The following is a 20,327-nucleotide window of genomic DNA, read 5'->3' on the forward strand; positions in this document are numbered from 1 at the left end:
CTGACCCCTTTGGTTTTTCATCATCGTGACTCCCCTCCAGTGGAATGTTCGCGGCCTTTGATCCGACAGAGAGGAGAGCTGCTTTTAGAATCACAATGTCATCGTGTACTCTGCCTTCGAGAAACAATATATGCCCTCACGCCCATTTTGAGGTTTCGCATTTCTTCCCAGTCCATTTTGACCTTCCCCTGAGGTCAGCATTCAGTCTCGTAGGGGTGTCGTGCTGCTCGTACGGGATGATGTTCGTATTCGACCCGTCTCCCTGACTGCCCGTCTTCTAGCTGTTGCAGTTCGCCTTTTCCTTCCTCACCTGACGTTTTCCCTTTGTACCATATACACTCCTAGAAATGGAAAAAAGAACACATTGACACCGGTGTGTCAGACCCACCATACTTGCTCCGGACACTGCGAGAGGGCTGTACAAGCAATGATCACACGCACGGCACAGCGGACACACCAGGAACCGCGGTGTTGGCCGTCGAATGGCGCTAGCTGCGCAGCATTTGTGCACCGCCGCCGTCAGTGTCAGCCAGTTTGCCGTGGCATACGGAGCTCCATCGCAGTCTTTAACACTGGTAGCATGCCGCGACAGCGTGGACGTGAACCGTATGTGCAGTTGACGGACTTTGAGCGAGGGCGTATAGTGGGCATGCGGGAGGCCGGGTGGACGTACTGCCGAATTGCTCGACACGTGGGGCGTGAGGTCTCGACAGTACATCGATGTTGTCGCCAGTGGTCGGCGGAAGGTGCACGTGCCCGTCGACCTGGGACCGGACCGCAGCGACGCACGGATGCACGCCAAGACCGTAGGATCCTACGCAGTGCCGTAGGGGACCGCACCGCCACTTCCCAGCAAATTAGGGACACTGTTGCTCCTGGGGTATCGGCGAGGACCATTCGCAACCGTCTCCATGAAGCTGGGCTACGGTCCCGCACACCGTTAGGCCGTCTTCCGCTCACGCGCCAACATCGTGCAGCCCGCCTCCAGTGGTGTCGCGACAGGCGTGAATGGAGGGACGAATGGAGACGTGTCGTCTTCAGCGATGAGAGTCGCTTCTGCCTCGGTGCCAATGATGGTCGTATGCGTGTTTGGCGCCGTGCAGGTGAGCGCCACAATCAGGACTGCATACGACCGAGGCACACAGGGCCAACACCCGGCATCACGGTGTGGGGAGCGATCTCCTACACTGGCCGTACACCACTGGTGATCGTCGAGGGGACACTGAATAGTGCACGGTACATCCAAACCGTCATCGAACCCATCGTTCTACCATTCCTAGACCGGCAAGGGAACTTGCTGTTCCAACAGGACAATGCACGTCCGCATGTATCCCGTGCCACCCAATGTGCTCTAGAAGGTGTAAGTCAACTACCCTGGCCAGCAAGATCTCCGGATATGTCCCCCACTGAGTATGTTTGGGACTGGATGAAGCGTCGTCTCACGCGGTCTGCACGTCCAGCACGAACGCTGGTCCAACTGAGGCGCCAGGTGGAAATGGCATGGCAAGCCGTTCCACAGGACTACATCCAGCATCTCTACGATCGTCTCCATGGGAGAATAGCAGCCTGCATTGCTGCGAAAGGTGGATATACACTGTACTAGTGCCGACATTGTGCATGCTCTCTTGCCTGTGTCTATGTGCCTGTGGTTCTGTCAGTGTGATCATGTGATGTATCTGACCCCAGGAATGTGTCAATAAAGTTTCCCCTTCCTGGGACAATGAATTCACGGTGTTCTTATTTCAATTTCCAGGAGTGTATATCGCTCCGTCATTCGATGTCACTAGGGTGGACTTCCTCCAGCTTATTGGGCAGCTGTCTCACTCGTTTCTGCTGCTCAGTGATTTTAATGCACACCGTCTCCTTCGGGGTTCTCCCAGAACCTGTCAGAGAGGTGCCCTCTCGGCTGACCTTAATCGAACCTCTTCTGCCTTCACAGGAGCACCCAAATTCCTTTCTGACTCCTCATTCCCATTTGGACGTACCCTTCTGCACTGACCAGTTTGCCCGCCGTCTCGAGTGATTCGTTCTTTCCGACACCTACTCGAGCGGCCATTTCCCGTGTGCTATCCGTTTGCTGACTCCTACCCCACTGCCGTGCACACGCAAATGGCAGCTTACTAAGGCTGCCTGGCAGCTTTACTCCTCCCTGGCAACCTTCGAAGAACGAGATTTCCCCAGTTGTGACGACCAGGTGGAATTTCTTACAAATGTTATCCTTACCACTGCAGAGCATTCTATTCCTTGCACTTCCTCTTTACCGCGGCACGTCCCAGTCCCTCGGTGGACCGAGGCGTGCCGTGACGCAATTTGCTTGCGAAGATGTGCTCTCCGCCTTTTTTACTGTTGTCCTGTGATGGCAAACTGCATTTGTTATAAACGCACGCGGGCACAGTGCCGTCGCATTCTTCGGGATAGCAAAAAAGCTAGTTGCATCTCATTCACTAGTTCTTTTAGCAGTTCCATCCCCTCCTCTATTGTGTGAGTCGACCTCCGACAGCACTCCGAGACAAAGATCCGTTCCCCAATATCGAGCCCGAGAGTAGCAGATGATGTCATTGTGGACCCTGTTGCTGTTTCCCACACCTTGCGCCACCGTTTTTCAAAAAAAATTGAGCTCCTCCCACTATCACTCTGCCTTCCTCCGTCGGAAACAAGCAGAGGAGGCTCGGGCGATACCCTTTTCTTCTCAGAATTGTGTAATCGAGTACAAGTTAATGGCCACCAACTAGCATACCGTATTTCCTCTAATCTAAGCTGCACCTGAAATTAGAGACTCGAAATTCGAGGGGAGAGCCGGCCATTGTGGCCGAGCGGTTCTGGGCACTTCAGTCTGGAACCGCGCGACCACTATGGTCGCAGGTTCAAATCCTGCCTCGGGCATGGATGTGTATGATGTACTTATGTTAGTTAGGTTTAAGTAGTTCTGAGTTAGGGGTCTGATGACCTCAGCAGTTAAGTCCCATAGTGCTCCGAGCCATTTTAACCTTTTTTAAAAGTTTTAGGCCGCACCTCCAAATTGAAGCAAAGTTGGTCCATTGTAATATGAGACACAATTTAGATCGAATGAATGATGATACAGCTACGGTAACTTGGTTCGAGTCGTAAGCTTAGCAGTTAAGCTTTACCAGGTAGCCATTGCTATGTGTCAAGGCGCTCCGTCCGTATTTATACGGGTACCCTTCCTTTTTCATGTGCTTTGTCTGGTTTGAATTGATTGCTTATTTTTCTTTGATCTGATAAGTGCTGTTCTCTTTGTTATGTGTTTGTCACTCTACGCTGAAAATGCATTACTGTACTGTGTCATGCATTGTTTGTCGCATTCTGTTAATGAGTGTTTACGACACGTTGCCACCCGCGGCATGGCTTGCTTTTGTGCGCGCTACCGCCACTTACAATTAAAAAAAAAAAAAGTTACTTAACACTGCTGCTTTCTTTGATAATGATCAAAATAATAGACTGCGTATGATAGAAGACGTTCTGAACAAGAGTTAAACGAAAATTTTTCTCTGTTTGAAAATCTTTGCAGGCGCCTCTTTAGTACATTACATTCTGCACAGAAATTAGTCAGTCATCTTAGATTTAAAAATCTAGTCAATTGCCGTGCTTCATTTCTGACTGTGTCACTATTAGGCATAAGAACAATACGAATATAAACATGACACGATATGTATATTCTTCCGCATTTGCTGTTGTCTCACTCTGGTTTCATAGTTTATTAGGCAGACAGGATTTAAATGAGATAGCAGCAAACACGAAACAATACATGGCAAAACGTTTATATTCGTATTATTCTTATGGGGAAGAGAATACTGCATGTGATTCACAATAAGTTGCTATTAGCAACCATCTCTCCTCACAGGTAGGAAAAAATTCAGAAAGTAGAGTTGGCCATATTGACAAATATCCCAAACAGTCTTGCCAGTCGGATTTTCGTAGTACAATGAAATGCTGCTACATTTGAAGATGGACAATACAGAATTTGTATTTACTTCGTTGGGTAATGTCTGAAAATGCAGTGGTCGAAACTCGGGCTGGAGGAAAAAGCTCGTCTTCGCATAAGTTTCTTAAATGACGCAGAGGTTTTGGTACCAGTATTTATCTTTGTGCCTGCAAACCATGCCTGTGTAGCGCTACATATATTCGATGGCAGAAGTTAGTTGTGGCGGCACCTACCAACATTTTTCTGAACTTCCGCTTGCTTTGCACTTGATTCTAAGCTGCAGGCGGTTTTTTGGATTACAAAAACTGGAAAAAAGTGCGGCTTAGATTCGAGTAAATACGGTAAATAAATTATCCCTTAGTCAGAGTATATACAAAGTATCAAAATGTGGCCAGGTGGTATATTCAGTGTGGGGGAAAAAAGTGTGCTTCGCAATCTGTCAAATTACAACACACCTGCGACCTGATGTGTGTGTACATTTGTGCCCACAGTGCCAGTGGTGTAAGGGCATGTGCTCGGACGGCATGGACAGGCGGCGGCAGGAGTGGCTCCAGCACTCGTGCGACAAGCAGGGCTTGGCGTCCGTGGAGCAGTGCCCGCCCCCGGCGACGCGCGACCAGCACGCACTGCCGACGCTGCAGCCGGTGTCCCAGCCGCACGCCGGCGGGGGAGGCGGGGGCGTGGAGGCCGCGGTGCATGCCTCCCAGTCGGAGGCAGCCCACTCGGAGCCGCAGCGCACTGACGGAGGGCTGCACATGAACGGTGAGTTGCGCCTGCGGCCGAATCGGTACCTCGATCTGATCACTTTAACTTCGTCCGAGTTCGTGTGTGTTTTGGATGTGGTGATTGTGGATTCAGTTAACCGAGTAAGTCAGAGTTTCCACTCGTGTCTGCGTCTCCATTTAATCTCTGCAAACCGCTGTGAAGTGTGTGATAGAGGGCCTTTCCTACTGTGCTGATTTTTGTTTCTTCCCATTTCATTCACATATAGAGTGCGGGAAGAACAGCTGTTTGCATGTCTCTAATCTCAGCTTCACAATCCCTTGTATAGATTCCTAGATTAACCATTTAAAGCCGGTTCTTGAAACTTTGTAGGTAGGCTTTCGCAGTATAGTTTACGTGTGCCTGCCAGTTATTTCTTCAGTCTCTCCGTGACGTACTTTCATTGGTCAAACAAACCTGTGACCGCTCGTGCTGCCCTTATCTGTATATAATGTGTGTTCAAAAAGAAACGAGCTGGAGTCTGGAATGCACAAACCGGTGACAGGAGGGTAATATCGTGGCGTGTGTAACGAGGTGTGGTTTCGACAAGTGTGTGGAAGTTCACAGCCTGCTGTTAGAGGGCACGCATGTATGTTACGCGACTGTACAGAGCTGGCAGCAGCACGCATCAGTCATCCAACGCTGCCAGTCGCATTGCAAACGGTGACTTGGAGGCGTCAAAAGAAGACAAAGATACCCCCTTCTGATTCACTTCCTGTAGCACGGGACAACAGCGAATGTCCAGTGTTACTTGTAAACCTTGACAGCCCTTCGCCAAGTGATCAAATCAAAATGACCAGGCAATCTCACTCGTAGGGTCATTCTGCTCCACGACAATGCAATACCTCTTACCGCCAACACAGAAATTCAAATGGGAGGTTCTCGGCAACTCTATACACTCTCTCCCTGTGATTACACCATTTTTGGTCCCCTTAAAAAGGCTCGGAGGGGCAAATGATTCACCTTGCATGACAACGCCCAGCTGTACGTGCGGAACTGGTTGACATAACAGCCCTGGGAATTTTATGAGACAGCCATTCACTGCCTTGTGTCACAGTCTGACAAATGTCTCAACAGCAGGGTCAATACTTCTAACATACAGGTATTGGTTTCTGTAATTATGTCTCTGGCTCATTTCTTTTTGAATGCCCCTTCTATATTAAATATCCCCTGCTAGCCTTATTTGACACACAAACGATTTATACCTATGACTGAGCTTATATCAGCAAGTTGCCAATCTTCCCACGACTTCGAGATAGTCAAGACCCTACTGAATGTATGTGCAGCTTTCTTCAAACAGTAATTCATTATAGATAACTGCATCATCTGTGAAAGGTCTGAAGTTACTAATAACCTAGTCTTCAAGTTCATAATGTACAACATAAACAGCACACTTCCCTTCTGCACGCCTGTAATTACTTCTGTATCTCTGATAACATATTCCCCCCCCCCCCCTCCCCCCCCCCCCTAAGAAATCCGTAGTCCAGTAATCAGTTTTACTCGATACTCCATACAATTGCACTTTTGCTAATAAGCTAATTGTGTTACTGAGTCAAATGCTTTCTGGAAATAGAGAAATACTGCTGTTATTCTTTGCTTTCAGGAGGTATGTGTGAAAAATGCAAGTTGGTTTTCATGTAATCGGTTTTTTTGAAATCCGTGCTGGTTGGGGATGGAAGAGGTCAGTATGTTAGAAATAGCACAGTAGGTTTGAGTTCATATACAAATATAACTGCTAGGGTTGTTCACTTATACTCAACAGCTGAATTTGTTGTGGCACTAGTGAAAATTTGTCTCAATTTTTTCCAACTACCTGTTACCGCATCACAATCCTCATTTTTGGAAGAATACCCTGCTTTACAATGCCAGTTCGATAGCTGTATTGGACAGTTCTCGAGTACTATAAACCTTTGTCCTAATGCAGCTGTTTTTTGTTTACTCCTGAGCTGGAGTTTGGTTTTGTCCCTGAACGTGAATCTGTGGCTAAGTTGTCTATTCCCTTTTACCCGTAACCAAGAAATAAATGTCTCGTCTCTTCAGATGATCGTATGGCTGAAATCCTTCTGCCACAGGATGTTATTGGCATTTAGACTGTGTGTTTCTTGGCACACCACCACCACATAGCACTGTTTGGAATGACGACAGGTTGTCACAGTAAACGGTGAACTTACTTCCTCGGCCGCATGACCTGTCGCAACTGCTACGTTTATGATGAAAAGGATGGCATGACATACTTAAGCAATTTGTCACGTAACACTGAAACTGTTTGTTCAAATTTCTTACGCGATCACTGCACAGCTGACGGACTAGCTACATTTTGCCCGTGAAACATTTCATGCAATTTGTGAATTTTGATTTTGCATAAAATCCTCCTTTCCTGTAGTGAGCTTTCACAGTATGAATGTGCTGTTCTTTTTTGTAACACTCGGTGTGTACCGCTGCCAATCTGATAACCCAGGAGCAGCATTTAATTGTCAACTTGCATTCTTTAAGGGACATCACAGACACCTACGTTGATATATGGAGCCTGCGCGTGCCCCGTATGCTGTGTAGTGGAGGGCACAGGGTGCACTGGAATACTTTTTCCTTTGTGGACTTCAGAATGGTTTTCTATGCTACTCTGAACACACTAGAATTTCTTTGCAAAGACTGTCTTAGGATTCGCATGGTTTTCAGATAAAATGTACTTAGTGTTTGTAAAAAATATTTTTGTTTATGACATTACGTAGTGCATACGGAAAATTTCATTGTTTCATTTATGTTTTGAAGATCACATCATTCAGATGTTGATTGTTTATACTAATGCTGCATTCTAGCCAGTCCCAGAAACTTGGTGTCAATTGACATCTGACATGGGAGTACAAATGATTTCTTTCTGGATTGTCATCTTCAGTGCAGTGTGGCTGGGTAACACATCCAATAATCAGAAGTCACATAAGCTCAGCACACAGTAATGAGGCCAGTGAAGATTGCCATATCTGGAGATAATGGGACCTGGAAACTGATCTTGTAAGACAGCCACTGAATTAAGAGCTGTGTGCGTGGAGTTCCGTGACCTTGTTAAAACCCTACTCTCCTCATCGGCCCTCTGTGACGTCGAAGTTACGGGAAGAAGGTGGGAAGGAGCATTGTAATGTAGCACTCCGAATTAAGTCGCAGTAATGTTGTTTTCCTCAAAAAGTACACACCATTTTCTGCAGTGGGTCTCTTGAAACATAAGAGAATTTTTGTTACATCTAAATGAAAATTGGCATCACCACCCATGAGAAAAATCGTGTTTTCGTGACTGACTATGATTTAACAAGACTTGACACTGTTCGTAATCACATTCAGGTTGTGAAATATCTGAGTTCTGTATAGGTGGTAACGAATGTTTTTGCAGGTCATTTGCACTGTTGACTCATTAACCCCTCGCTCGCAGGATGTGAGCGAATCGACCACTTAGGGCACTGTATAGTGGACGTCCTAACTCGATGTTTTCGGGCATACGGTCTGTGTTGACGGACACATTATGGAGCCAGTTGTGTTGCAATTTTCAACCCATTTGAAAATGGTGTTGCGATCTGGAACAGGTCAGTGGATGGGAATATGAAAATGAGTGTGAAGGTAATTTTGTGTTACAGACTCTTTGTTGACAAAAACTACAAGAGAGTGAATGTACGATGCTCGAGGCTCCACAACATTGTGAAAACTAAAATCCCACTCTAAGAGACAAATGGAGCCCATCGTCTCCTCTGTGAGGCCAGCCACTCAGCTGCACTATTCAGTTTGAAAACATTGTTTCCATGGTGGACCTTGTGTAAGATGAAAGTTCAAGGAAATAATGGTTCTCAACTTGCATGGGAATGTGGGTTATGAACAACTGAAGTACTGAGACATGAAATGTTGTAGAGCTGTTTCTATAGCGACCAGTTTTGGATTTGTTGTTTGATGTACGTGGCAAGTTACTTGTTGTAAATTGTTGGGGGGAGAGTGTTGGTTTCATTTCCACTATATTCTTTAGGAACATGTGTGTACATAAGATTTGTATATTAATAGTATGTACATATGATTTGTATATTAACAGCTGTACAGTGGTCTAACTTTAGTTTTTGTAGTGATGCATCTCGAGTGTTAACTCACATTTTTCTCTTTTGCTTTTTTCTGCTGAAAGCTTTCATGGGAATAGTGGCTGAATGGAGACCAAAGGTATGATTGTTACTGCTTGTGTAGACAACACTGCAAAATTCTGCACTTGACAATAAGAAACCTTCAGGTGTATTGTGTGGAAGTGGTAGTCATAATGTTTCAATTATCACCAAAAAATTAACCTGTGAGCATGAAACGTGGACTGCATATATAAATTCACTGTTCACTGGAACACTAATTTTTCAGGGATGGATGACAAGCGAAGTAGTTGGTTGCAAAGTCTGTATTTTGCCAAAGAAGCAGCATGCGTGATGTGGTCCATTGCAAAATGAGTTGGGGCATTGTTTTAGAAGAAAAAGATGGCCTTTGGACAACTTTGCGCTGCACTTTCACTAAGCACCCTTGTGTAACTGCCCCTTAAGGACATAACCTGTTAGCACCACTCCGTGGCACTCCTAAAAAAGTGCTGAACATCCTGTTGCCTGATCACTGTCAGGTCTTGGCCTTTTTTCCATGGTGATGAAGCTGTGTACAGTATAAACCCACTTTTATATTCCCAGAATTAGTTTTCCTACTGTTAACAATCTTTTTTATCACGCCCTTCAAATTCACTATGTTTGCAATATTTACTGTATGGAAGTTCCTTGTCAAGTTAGGGGATACAAGGGCATTAGTTGTAAAATTATAACTGGGTTTTGATTGACTCTTTATTTTTTTCCCCTTATGTTTATTCAGGAAGATCTGGTGCATTCTCTTGGATGGTACTGATTGTACAAACATTCAAAGAAGAGAAATTCAGAACACCATGAGCATTGGGTGAAAGCAAGTTTGTCACAGTGACATTTCTTCATATGAACCCCACTCGGGAAAGAAACATAGTTAATATTGCAGAAGATATCACGTGTTGGCAATAATCTCTCAGCAAATCACATACAAAAGATCCCTTCACAAAAAAGTGGCACTTGAAATTGATTATGAAAGAAGATATTGATCATACATACAATTAGTAGATGAATAAGGACAGTGTTATTTCATTACACACTGGAAATCATTTTATTTAGTAACTTTCTGTAGACATGGATAGGTAAATGAAAAACAAACTAAAAATAACAATCTGGTCTCAAACATGGGCTGCAAAATTGTGAAGCCATGACATCAGTGTCTGTACCACCGCTTTGGCTGGACTGCGTACTTGCTGAAATGCATGTAAGTATCTAGAAAACTTCGTCATTTTCTCATAAATGGTAGTGTACCTACAGATAAGCTGAGACAGGTGTTCGCTTACTTCGATGTCTCTTCCACCGAGCAAAGTTTCTAGGCAGTCAGGTTATGGCACTTGGCATGTGGAAAATGAATTGCCCCATAACACTGTAAATCATCAGTGGGCCGCGCAATTTCATTTTTGTTTTAGCAGTGTCCTGAGGTGCTGCGGCATGACGATTACGATGTGCACTAGGGCTGTAGTCATATAACTGAAAACAAACAAAACATTAAGCACAAACAATAGAAACTCCAGGTTGCAGCATCAACAATACAAGGAAAAAGATAGATTACTACTTCCTGTAAAGTTGAGTTGCGAACAGGCACAAAGAAAAGACTGTTACATATTTAGCTTTCGGCCAAAACCTTTTTCAGGAAAGTTCACGCTCGCTCGCGTGCGCGCACACACATTCACATGAGCAAGCAAGCGTGCATCACACCACATGACCGCAGTCGTGTGTGCATGAGGTTTGCTCACTTGTGTGAATGAATGTGCGCGCGTTTTATTGCAGGCTGTGGCCAAAAGTTAACTGTGTTAGTCTTTGCGTTGTGCCTTTTTGCAACTCAACAAGTCGTTTATGGTGAGTAGCGAAAAATTAATTACACGAACTGACACTACTTCATTTTTTTTTTTTTTTCCGAGGTGATAATTAAAACTTTTTGTGACTACTTCTCATTTTTAATATAGTTGCTGTCTGTCTTTAAGGTGTCCGGCCTTATAAAAACTTTTTTCAAGTTCAGTCTTTTGCAAAGCTAGAAAATTTTTACAAGGAGAAGTGAGAATTGTGTAATGAAATTTCAGAATACATTCGATGGGAAGTGTCTTAAGTAAAGATTACCCCGTTTACTCATGTATATGATTTAAAAGAATGGAGGCAATGCAGTATAGGTAGTTAAGAAACAAGTGAGTTTTTCTAAACTGAAACTGTGTTTTGAGCTGCTTACGTACAATATCGATGTTCAGTGTTAGCAAAAGAAAACTAAGTTTTGTTACCACTGTCGATTTTTTTTTTTTTTTTTTTTTTTTTTTTTTTTTTTTTTTTTTTTAACAAATCTTCTAAATGTATAGCAGTATCAGTGTAGTTGTTAAATGGGGTAAAAATAGCATTTGGAAGAAAGTTGTACACAGTGTTTTGCACACAAGCTAAAATTGGTCTCTAGAAAATTATACAGGAAAGAGACAAACTGCCAGAGTTGATTACTGCTGTGAAGAGGATTTCGATGTGGGTTCAAGTGTAGTTGCAAGTGATGAGGTAAGAAAAGGCTCATAGCTCAGACTAACTCATAAAGTATCCACCAGATGGAGTCAATGTTCAGTATGATGAAAAGAGTTTTGCAGCTGCATCCAGTGATTAATAGTATCATTAACTGCCTCACTGGTGCACTGCTCGTGGTAACGGCTGCACGTATTGTAGATCTGGCAGATAGCTGTGACGTTCTGTGGCCTACAGAAGTGGCTACTCAGAAAATTTGTGTAGAAAAACACATTGAAAGCAGTAAAGTAACCCAATAAGTAGTATGTAGAATATCTGAATGTCAGACAATTGGAGAGAACCTAAAGAGTAATGCCATAATAGAAACCAAAAAGCAGTTGCAGCCAACATACTAATTTATTAGCCATACCAGCACCTCTTGATCCTCAATATAGGAATATCCAGGAAGATCCTTTAGCATGTTTGGAGGCCATCAGGAAGTCAAGGATCTTCTTGCAGCTGTTGAAATGACTGTCAGTGAGTATAGGCAACATGTTGAGGCATTACAGGAAAATAGAGAAACCATATCTGATATAGATTGAACATCATAAAATAGTGCAAGAAAACGATAATTTTGCAGGCTGCAACAGGAATAGATCTACAATCACAGATCAGTAATTACCTGGAAGATCTCTTCCTAAATCTTGAATGAGATCCATCAGAAGTAAGAAGTAAAGTCATCAGCACCGCCTATCCAAAATTATAAAAAAAACTACAGTCAATGTATGAACTGCGTAGTCACATTGTCATGTTTTAAGACTGTTCTCAAAAACTCCTCAACAGAAGCAAAAAGATTTTCTCAAAAATGTAGTTGGAAGTCTGTAGACAGGTATTTATTGATTAATAAGTAAGATACTAGATGTATTTGTATGTTGCCTTTTAGGTCATCGTAGAAATTCATCATTTAACATCGTTGTCAGAAAAGTAAATGTTTTGGGAGTCAATTGATGTTGATGGTTTTTCAACATTGCCTATCCCTAGATAAAATTAAAAACTAAAGCTGTAAGGCACATATAAAATTTAGGAAATCTTGGCAGTTGTACAATGCAGCCTCATGTACAAAGAAGTAAACACAAGAATTGCATGTTAATGAAGTGTGATTAGATAAAGTTAGTTTAGATCAGTTGGATCTTAAAAAATAACTATTGTTCCCTTACATAGCGCTACTTTCAAGCCACAGTAGTGTTTGACTTTCTGCAGGGAACGTTTGACTGGTTCGACTTCAGTTGTGAAAAGTAACTTTACTGTTCCCGTACAGGCAACTGAATTAGGTTTTCATGAGATGTGCAGGGGCTTAGCCATTCATACGTGACTAATGTCTCGTATGCATCTCCTGTCATGAAATTCTACTTGGCAATGACTGTGATGCTCGAAATCAGTTGTGTGTAAAGTAACAGTGAAGTTGTTTTTAGCAACAAAGGTGGAGGCAATCAGTTATTCCTGCACAAAGTCAAAGATTTTTGGAAAAAAAGTAAATGAATGAAAATATAATTCAAAATTTGTTTACTATTTGTGTGTAGCTGCTGCGGCTTTTGTTACCACATGCCTTCTTTTTGATTTTTTGTCACAGTTGTGTACCACTGTTTTATTCGCAGTTACTTTCAAATCACCTGTAGCCTTACAAAGAGCTTACTAGCACGCTTTATTGAAAATTATGATGTGGTTTGCGAACATACCAAAGTCTGAATTGTATGAATTGTAGTGAAGTGATTTAATACAACTCCTCTGAAGAGCACACATTTATGTATCACATTTAATAATTGTTCTGTATGCAGAGCAGTATTAAGTTTACTTGTTCGTTTTTCTATTTTATATGGTAACAGATTTATTGCTGGTTTGAAAATGAACAGTGTTGACAACAAGCCAGCAATAAACTTAATCACTAGTGTGATTTCCAAGCATTAAGTACAAAGCATTTCATCAGATCCGCAGTTATCAGCCAGTAGCATATTAGATCAGTAATTAAGTAGTTGCTGATTCGAATCTCATTGGTGTCACAGTATTTCTTACTTTTATTTTAATTTTGTATTTATTATCATATAAAATCTTAAAATCATTATTATTAGCAAATAAAATATAATCCAACAGAGTGGCTCAGAACAGGTAGCAATCAATCTTAGGATCCACAAATTGGACTGAGCATAGAACTTAAAAAAAAAAATTGTGTGATAGGAAATTGCTGAGTGTAGGAGCCAAGTTAAGGCACTACGGTACAGTTGTCGAAGCAAAAGGAGTACATGCTTGAGAGACTGATTATGGATGGATGTGGATTAACAGATATAATGATCAATAGAGAAAGAAAATATTAAGGGTTTTAGGTGACAGATCGATTGATGGGCACATTATGTTTGAGAGCAAATAAGGAGCTGTACAGAAGGATGGAACTAGTAACATCTGTGATTAACCCTTTCACTACTGTGGGTGTTTGTACACATCCTGCTACACTGTTCTCCTGGTATTATGGATGTCTGACTGTATCTGAGCTGTTGACCTTTCACTGTTGCGAATGAGTTACTTCCATATCTCAGTGAATGAAAGAGTCAAGAGTATTTATCACGTATCATATGTGCCTCATTAAGTGCTATCATTTGCAGAAAACCATTTTTTGATATCTTGAAGTGTTTGAGATATGATTATTGTTATGACCATGCGATTCATGATGCTCAAGGACGTGAATGGGCGCATTGCGCGCGGACATCCTTTGGCTGTAAAAACCAGTAATTCAGGAAAGAAATGAGATATCCTCCTGCTCTAAATTTTATGTAAAATTTTGATACCTTATATATGTTTCATTCAGTTCAGTGTACAAGCTGAAATCCAACCGTATGCAGTAAGCATTTACCTCTGCGAGCTCTTAAAATTTCATGCACTGTTTTATTTAATTTCATGCAGCGCGGTTCGTATGACAGAGATTGAAGAGAAATGCTTTTCTTTACCGAGTGAACATATCAGATGTGCAAAAATCAAATTTTTTTCACCCAATAGGTTTTGAAAAATTGAGTAGTATTTCGTATCGGGCAGAACACCAACTTGGCACAGACACCAGCATTTGGTGGGCAGACAGCTGTAACAAAAGCCACCCCCAGCACAGAATGCAAAGAGCTCATCTGTAGTTGCAAAAGGGTTAAGAAGAAAAACTTGTTATTTAAGGACACACATCCAGTATGTCCCCATGATTGTCTAACAAAGAAAATTTGGGAATTCATAAGGCCAAAGGCAGAGATTGGGACTGCTCCACCGAATGTGATACAGATCTTAAAAGAAATCAGTACCCCAGAGGACAAAATCGTGGATAGGAACGAATTTAGACAAATGCTGGAAAAACTGCAGAGGCTTTAAGCTAGGAGAAGCATTCAAAAAAACGGAGGGAGGTGGCCCAATGTCAGAAGACCGGAAGAAGGCTCTGAGTGATGGATTCTAGAGATACAGGCAGGACAACAGAGCCAGCACAGGAACAGTGGTAAAAATGGAAAAATGATACCGATTGTTAACTAGTAGTTCATAGTGCTCAGTTCATTGTAAAAAAATCAAAATGTTTTATTAAATTATTACACAGTATTTCTTAATTAACAATTCCACTTTACAATGAATGGAAATATTTATTCATAAATGCTGAGTCATAATGATCAATGCAAGTGGCGTCTTTTATTTTTATTTACAATAATATGAGAATAATTAACATTTGGGACAGGAATATGAAATGTTCATTCATTAAATGGAAGTATTATGTACGTCAATAATATTGTGCAATGTCTAGAAATAAAGTACTTAATTTACTATTAAGTTTTTTGATTTTGTACGAAATCTTAATTTATTGTGAATGGTCTCGTACCACATCTTAAAAAATATATAAGGTATTTGTTAATTCAGATTCCCATTTTTGTTTAGTAAGAGTCCCAGTTCTTGCTAATAAGTATAGAGGTTAAAGAAAAGTAGAAACAAGTTGCTGCCACTGAGAATTCAAACAACAGCAACTTCACGGTTACTAAAGTAATGCCCTACTGACCCACTGGCTGCTGAATTTCTCAATTAAATACATCAAATGCTTGTTAAATTAACAGCACTTGGAAATCTACTAATCTTGAAATGGTTTACCTTTAAAGAAAAAAAAGTGCGTTATCACTTAAGGAAATTGATGGTTGGGCACCAAGCCACTTACGTCATGAGTACGAAGAAAATATAAGAGGGCCAATTTGTAAGGCTTCCTTGTAAGACACAAAAATAAAAATAAAACTGAAGTAACACTACTTGCCAATCTTTCTACTGAAGTTCTGCAGTAACTCTGTAAGCTTTAGTAGGTATTGCTGCCCACCCACATTTCACACAAGTTTCACTGTGCTGCCGTAAGAACGGATACGCTGACAGATGCTGCTCACCCTCTGCCCGGCAGGATCTCCGAGCAGCTCCTCGGTGAGCGTGTCCGGCGTGGTGGCGATCCTGAGCGTGGTGACGCTGGTGTGCGCGACGGGTGTGTGGATCCTGTACGCCTACCGCAACCCGCACACAGCCTCGGGCCAGTTCCTCATCAGGGTGAGTAGAGTCGTGGGGTATGGTGTTTCACACACCGTGTCAGCACCAGCTGTTTACGTGCGCCAAACGTAAAAAGTCAAATGAACAACTCTAAATATATTCCAGAGTGTTCTTTTCATAGGTCAACCACAACTGTACATGTCTGTTTTCAGAAAATGAAGGAAACTTGAACATTCATTGAACCAATAATATTTGATCGTTCCCGACTGCTTTCAGAATAATACAGTTCCATCTTCTGGTACACACACACACACACACACACACACACACACACACACACACCCATCCATCCATATATGTGTGGATGGATATGTGTGTGTGTGTGTGTGTGTGTGTGTGTGTGTGTGTGTGTGTATGTGTGTGTGTGCGCGAGTGTATACCCGTCCTTTTTTCCCCCTAAGGTAAGTCTTTCCGCTCCCGGGACTGGAATGACTCCTTACCCTCTCCCTTAAAACCCACATCCTTTCGTCTTTCCCTCTCCTTCCCTCTTTCCTGATGAGGCAACAGTTTGTTGCGAAAGCTTGAATTTTGTGTGTATGTTTGTGTTCGTTTGTGTGTCTGTCGACCTGCCAGCACTTTCATTTGGTAAGTCACATCATCTTTGTTTTTAGGTATAATAAATTGAAATAGTTTTTCATAATTTTAAGAGTGTGTTATTTTTGAGCAGTTCCTGCAAAGCTCTCGTAGTAAGATCAACATTTCTAAGATACGTGCACTTGGAAGATTACAATTATTTTACAGAAATTTGTTAATTAAGCCATGTAGGTCTTTATTCTTATATATATATATATTAATTATCGTTCAGTGTTGTTGTAAGTATGGCTGCATATAATTCCCATAAAAATAAATCGGAAACATTTGTTTTTTGAATAGTTGTAACAAAGATCTTGCATATAAAGTTGATCACAGTAGTTGAAACAGTAAGGAAAACCATCAAAATGTTGTGAAACCTTTCATGATTTGCTTTATGGTTGCGTTTCTTTCTCATTAGTCATATCTGTTAAGAACATAATGGTAACTATATGTTCTGCAGTTCTTTGTTGCACAACTGGTGAAAAGTTGTCCAGGAATTTTTCAGTTCAGAGATCTTTCTATTTATTTCATACTGTGTCCAATTTCTTCCATCACATCCATGACTTTGCGTTTCTGTAACTCGTGTAATGTTTGTAGTTCTGTATTGATATTAAGCACTCTGTGGTTGGTGTCTTAAGAAGAGTGCAACAAAGGTGTGTTCTTAATATCGTATGCTAAGTTTCCATGTATCGTCTTATTTTTGAGCACTTTTTAACAGTTAATTTAGTATGTTCCTGACAACAACAAAATACTCTGGCTTCCATGGTATGTGTCACAATAATCATTGTAGATTGTCAATGTTGCTGTAGTTGGTTGTATTCTCATTGAAAGTAATTTTATTGGAAACAGTACGTAAATAAGGCCATACAAACACTTCGTTTCCCTGTTGTCCGCATGTCTCTCTGATTGAAATTATTTCATATACTGGATAGAGGTTTTTTTTTTTTTATTGGTTTTCCTTTTGAATAGTGTGTCCAGCAAGTTTTTAGCATAACGGTTACTTATAGCCACATTTTTAAGAACACAGTTCTTTTTCAATGTTTTCTATTGTCAGTGCTAATGTTTTAGATACATGAAAATGGTCTGAGGCCAAAATTGTAGTACATCAAATGAAAATGTCAGCTAAAAGCATCACAAAATCATTTAAAAAATTCCTCACAACTGTAGACCAATCACAATGAAGATTACAAAAAATATTATTTTATTGTTGAATTTTGTGAATTGGTGATCAATTTTGTTAAGTCAAAAAGAACAGCAGTGTTTAACCAGCCAGTCTAAATTTTGCAGAAGGCTGCAAAGAACTGCCCCTCAGTCCATAGCAGTACCCATATCAGTTTCCTTACACTGACATTTGGACGGTTGTTGCAGTATCGGCCGAGCCAGTGGAGCTGGCGGAGGGGTGAAGCGCGCTACACGGCCGCCACGATACACATGTGAGGATGCGGAGGCACTGCCCGCCACATGGGGGAGTCGCCACAACGCCGACACTCCCGCACCTGCCCCCGACCTGTATGGCGAATCTCATCTCCGACAGCTATCGCCTCCGTCGACAGCTGTCGTCAAGATAAATTGTGGACTGACCTGCCTCGGTCGATAGCGTGTGCTGCAGCGTGAGCGTGTATTTGTAGGGAAAGCAGATTTACCCCGAAGTACTTTGAGCCGAGGCGAGGAATAACTTATTTCTGTTGTGTCTCTTAGCAGAAGGCTGTGTACCGTCGCCGCTGTCCGCGACAGACTCGATGCTCCTCTGGGTTTGCTTACATTCCCGGCACTCAGTTTTATCCAACAGTTTTAATTATTACTTTTTTAAAATGCTTGAGCGTTTTGCGGCTTGTGCGCTTCAGTGGACGTGTGAAATTTAAATTTTTGTTGTCTGCCATCAGTAGTGGCATTTCTGTTACTTTTATAATCCAAATGGGCAAGTGAAATACTGATAAGCATGTATTTTTTCTGGTTTGTATATAAACACTTGTATATTTCTTTATGCAGAATAAAATGGATAGTAAAGTTGTTTTAAACCTTATAATGTATTGTTACGCCTGAAATTGGCTGCCTTTTCTGTCACCTTTGTTTGTTTCTGTGTGTTTTTCTCCAAATGTGGTCACATATGAGGGTGGGCCCAAAATGCCTTCACTAGGTACCATTTTGGACGAGTTCAGGTAGTAACAGTGTGTGGAAATATTGTAGTCAGCATGACAGTTTTTGTAATCACTGCTTCACATGTTCAGTGATCTTTTTTTCCCAGTGACTGACATTAAATACAAACTTGTTAACACCACGTTCTGTTTCTTGTTATGGTAGGAGGAAGTTTTGAGCAGGTGAGGATTTACGAGTAGTTATTTTGTTTCAACAGTGATCAAATGTCGGTTGAAGGCATAGCACCACAGAGACAACCCTAGACTTCCAGAACAAATGAAAACATTGGAAAAACCCATGTTGCAATCATGTTTGATCGTCGTAGAACAATCGATGAATTGGTGGTAGTAATCTGAATATCCTGGAGTTTGTGCCAACAAATTTCTACTGAACATCTGGAGATGAAACTTGTTGCAACTAAATTATCCAGTGTGTGCTTCCTGACGATCAGAGCCAGTCGCCTGTGTGTGTTCCAGTAATTGAAAGAACATGAAACATGGAAAATATTCCATCAAGTGCATAATTTTTTGTAAGACAGTTGTTCTTATTTTCGAATCTTCACTTTCTGTGCTAATCAACCAGAAGAAAATGAAAAATCGATTAGATTCAGTTCGGATCCTACTTAAACACTACTTGGTGCGTACATATTAGAAAATCTAATCATTACACAACAAAATTCCACAGCTGTTATCCTTGCGCTGCTGTTGTACACGCCAAACAAATGATGTACCTTGTATAACAGACAAATACAGTAATCTATGTATGCATAGGGAAACCAGCTACAGTGTTGGAGTGTTTATGAAAACTCATTTAGCCGTATGTATTAATTTTCATTTACTGTCAAAACAGCTCACAAATAAACAAACTAATGTGTACAGCTGAAAGTTTGGAAGGTAGGAGACAAGGTACTGGCAGAAGTAAAGCTGTGAGGACGGGGCATGAGTCGTGCTTGGGTAGCTCAGTTGGTAGAGAACTTACCCGCGAAAGGCAAAGGTCTCGAGTTCGAGTCTCGGTCCAGCATACAGTTTTAATCTGCCAGGAAGTTTCAGTATTGTCATTATTACTCATAAATGCAGCATTATTAAAAAAAACCTATACTACAGCATAGCATCAAATTGTACAATGCTTTACTGATGTAGATCAAAGTAATGACAAGTATAAATTCAGATAATCAGTAAAAGGTTACCTGGTTGAGCACTGCTCCTGTACTGCCTGGGATTAGAAAAATTGTTTTAGTTTGATGCTAATTGTGCCACATCTACATCTACATCCATACTCCGCAAGCCACCTGACGGTGTGTGGCGGAGGGTACCTTCAGTACCTCTATCGGTTCTCCCTTCTATTCCAGTCTCGTATTGTTCGTGGAAAGAAGGATTGTCGGTATGCCTCTGTGTGGGCTCTAATCTCTCTGAGATTTTATCCTCATGGTCTCTTCGCGAGATATACGTAGGAGGGAGCAATATACTGCTTGACTCTTCGGTGAAGGTATGTTCTCGAATGTAAATTGTAATACATTCTTATAGGATATTATTTCTAGATGAACAATAATTGTGTTTTAGTGTAAGAAGTGTTTGTAGTATTAAAAAACTGGTCAGGTGCCTACTATACACAGTGCAGACTTAATTTACAGGACAATTAAATAAAATAGTAAATAAACAAACAGACAACTGGTACACAGCAAACAGGTTAATGTTTAATCTCAAAAATACTCATGTACTTATCTTTCAGAGCAGTGTATTTTT

At 41.6% G+C, this 20,327-nt stretch overlaps 1 protein-coding gene across 1 annotated transcript in view; it reads left to right on the plus strand.

Moving 5' to 3' along the window:
* Window positions 1-18,475, plus strand: part of LOC126108551 (plexin domain-containing protein 1) — a 460,969-nt gene extending 442,494 nt beyond the window's left edge. Inside the window, exons 8-10 of the mRNA XM_049913837.1 lie at window positions 4,435-4,705; window positions 15,737-15,876; window positions 17,818-18,475. Coding sequence (XP_049769794.1) covers window positions 4,435-4,705; window positions 15,737-15,876; window positions 17,818-17,886 — 480 coding nt within the window. The 3' untranslated portion in view covers window positions 17,887-18,475. The remainder of the gene's footprint in view (window positions 1-4,434; window positions 4,706-15,736; window positions 15,877-17,817) is intronic.
* Window positions 18,476-20,327: the final 1,852 nt, after the last annotated feature.

This window comes from Schistocerca cancellata, chromosome 11 (genome assembly GCF_023864275.1).
Source record: "Schistocerca cancellata isolate TAMUIC-IGC-003103 chromosome 11, iqSchCanc2.1, whole genome shotgun sequence".
In the NCBI taxonomy this organism is placed as follows: Eukaryota; Metazoa; Arthropoda; class Insecta; order Orthoptera; family Acrididae; genus Schistocerca; species Schistocerca cancellata.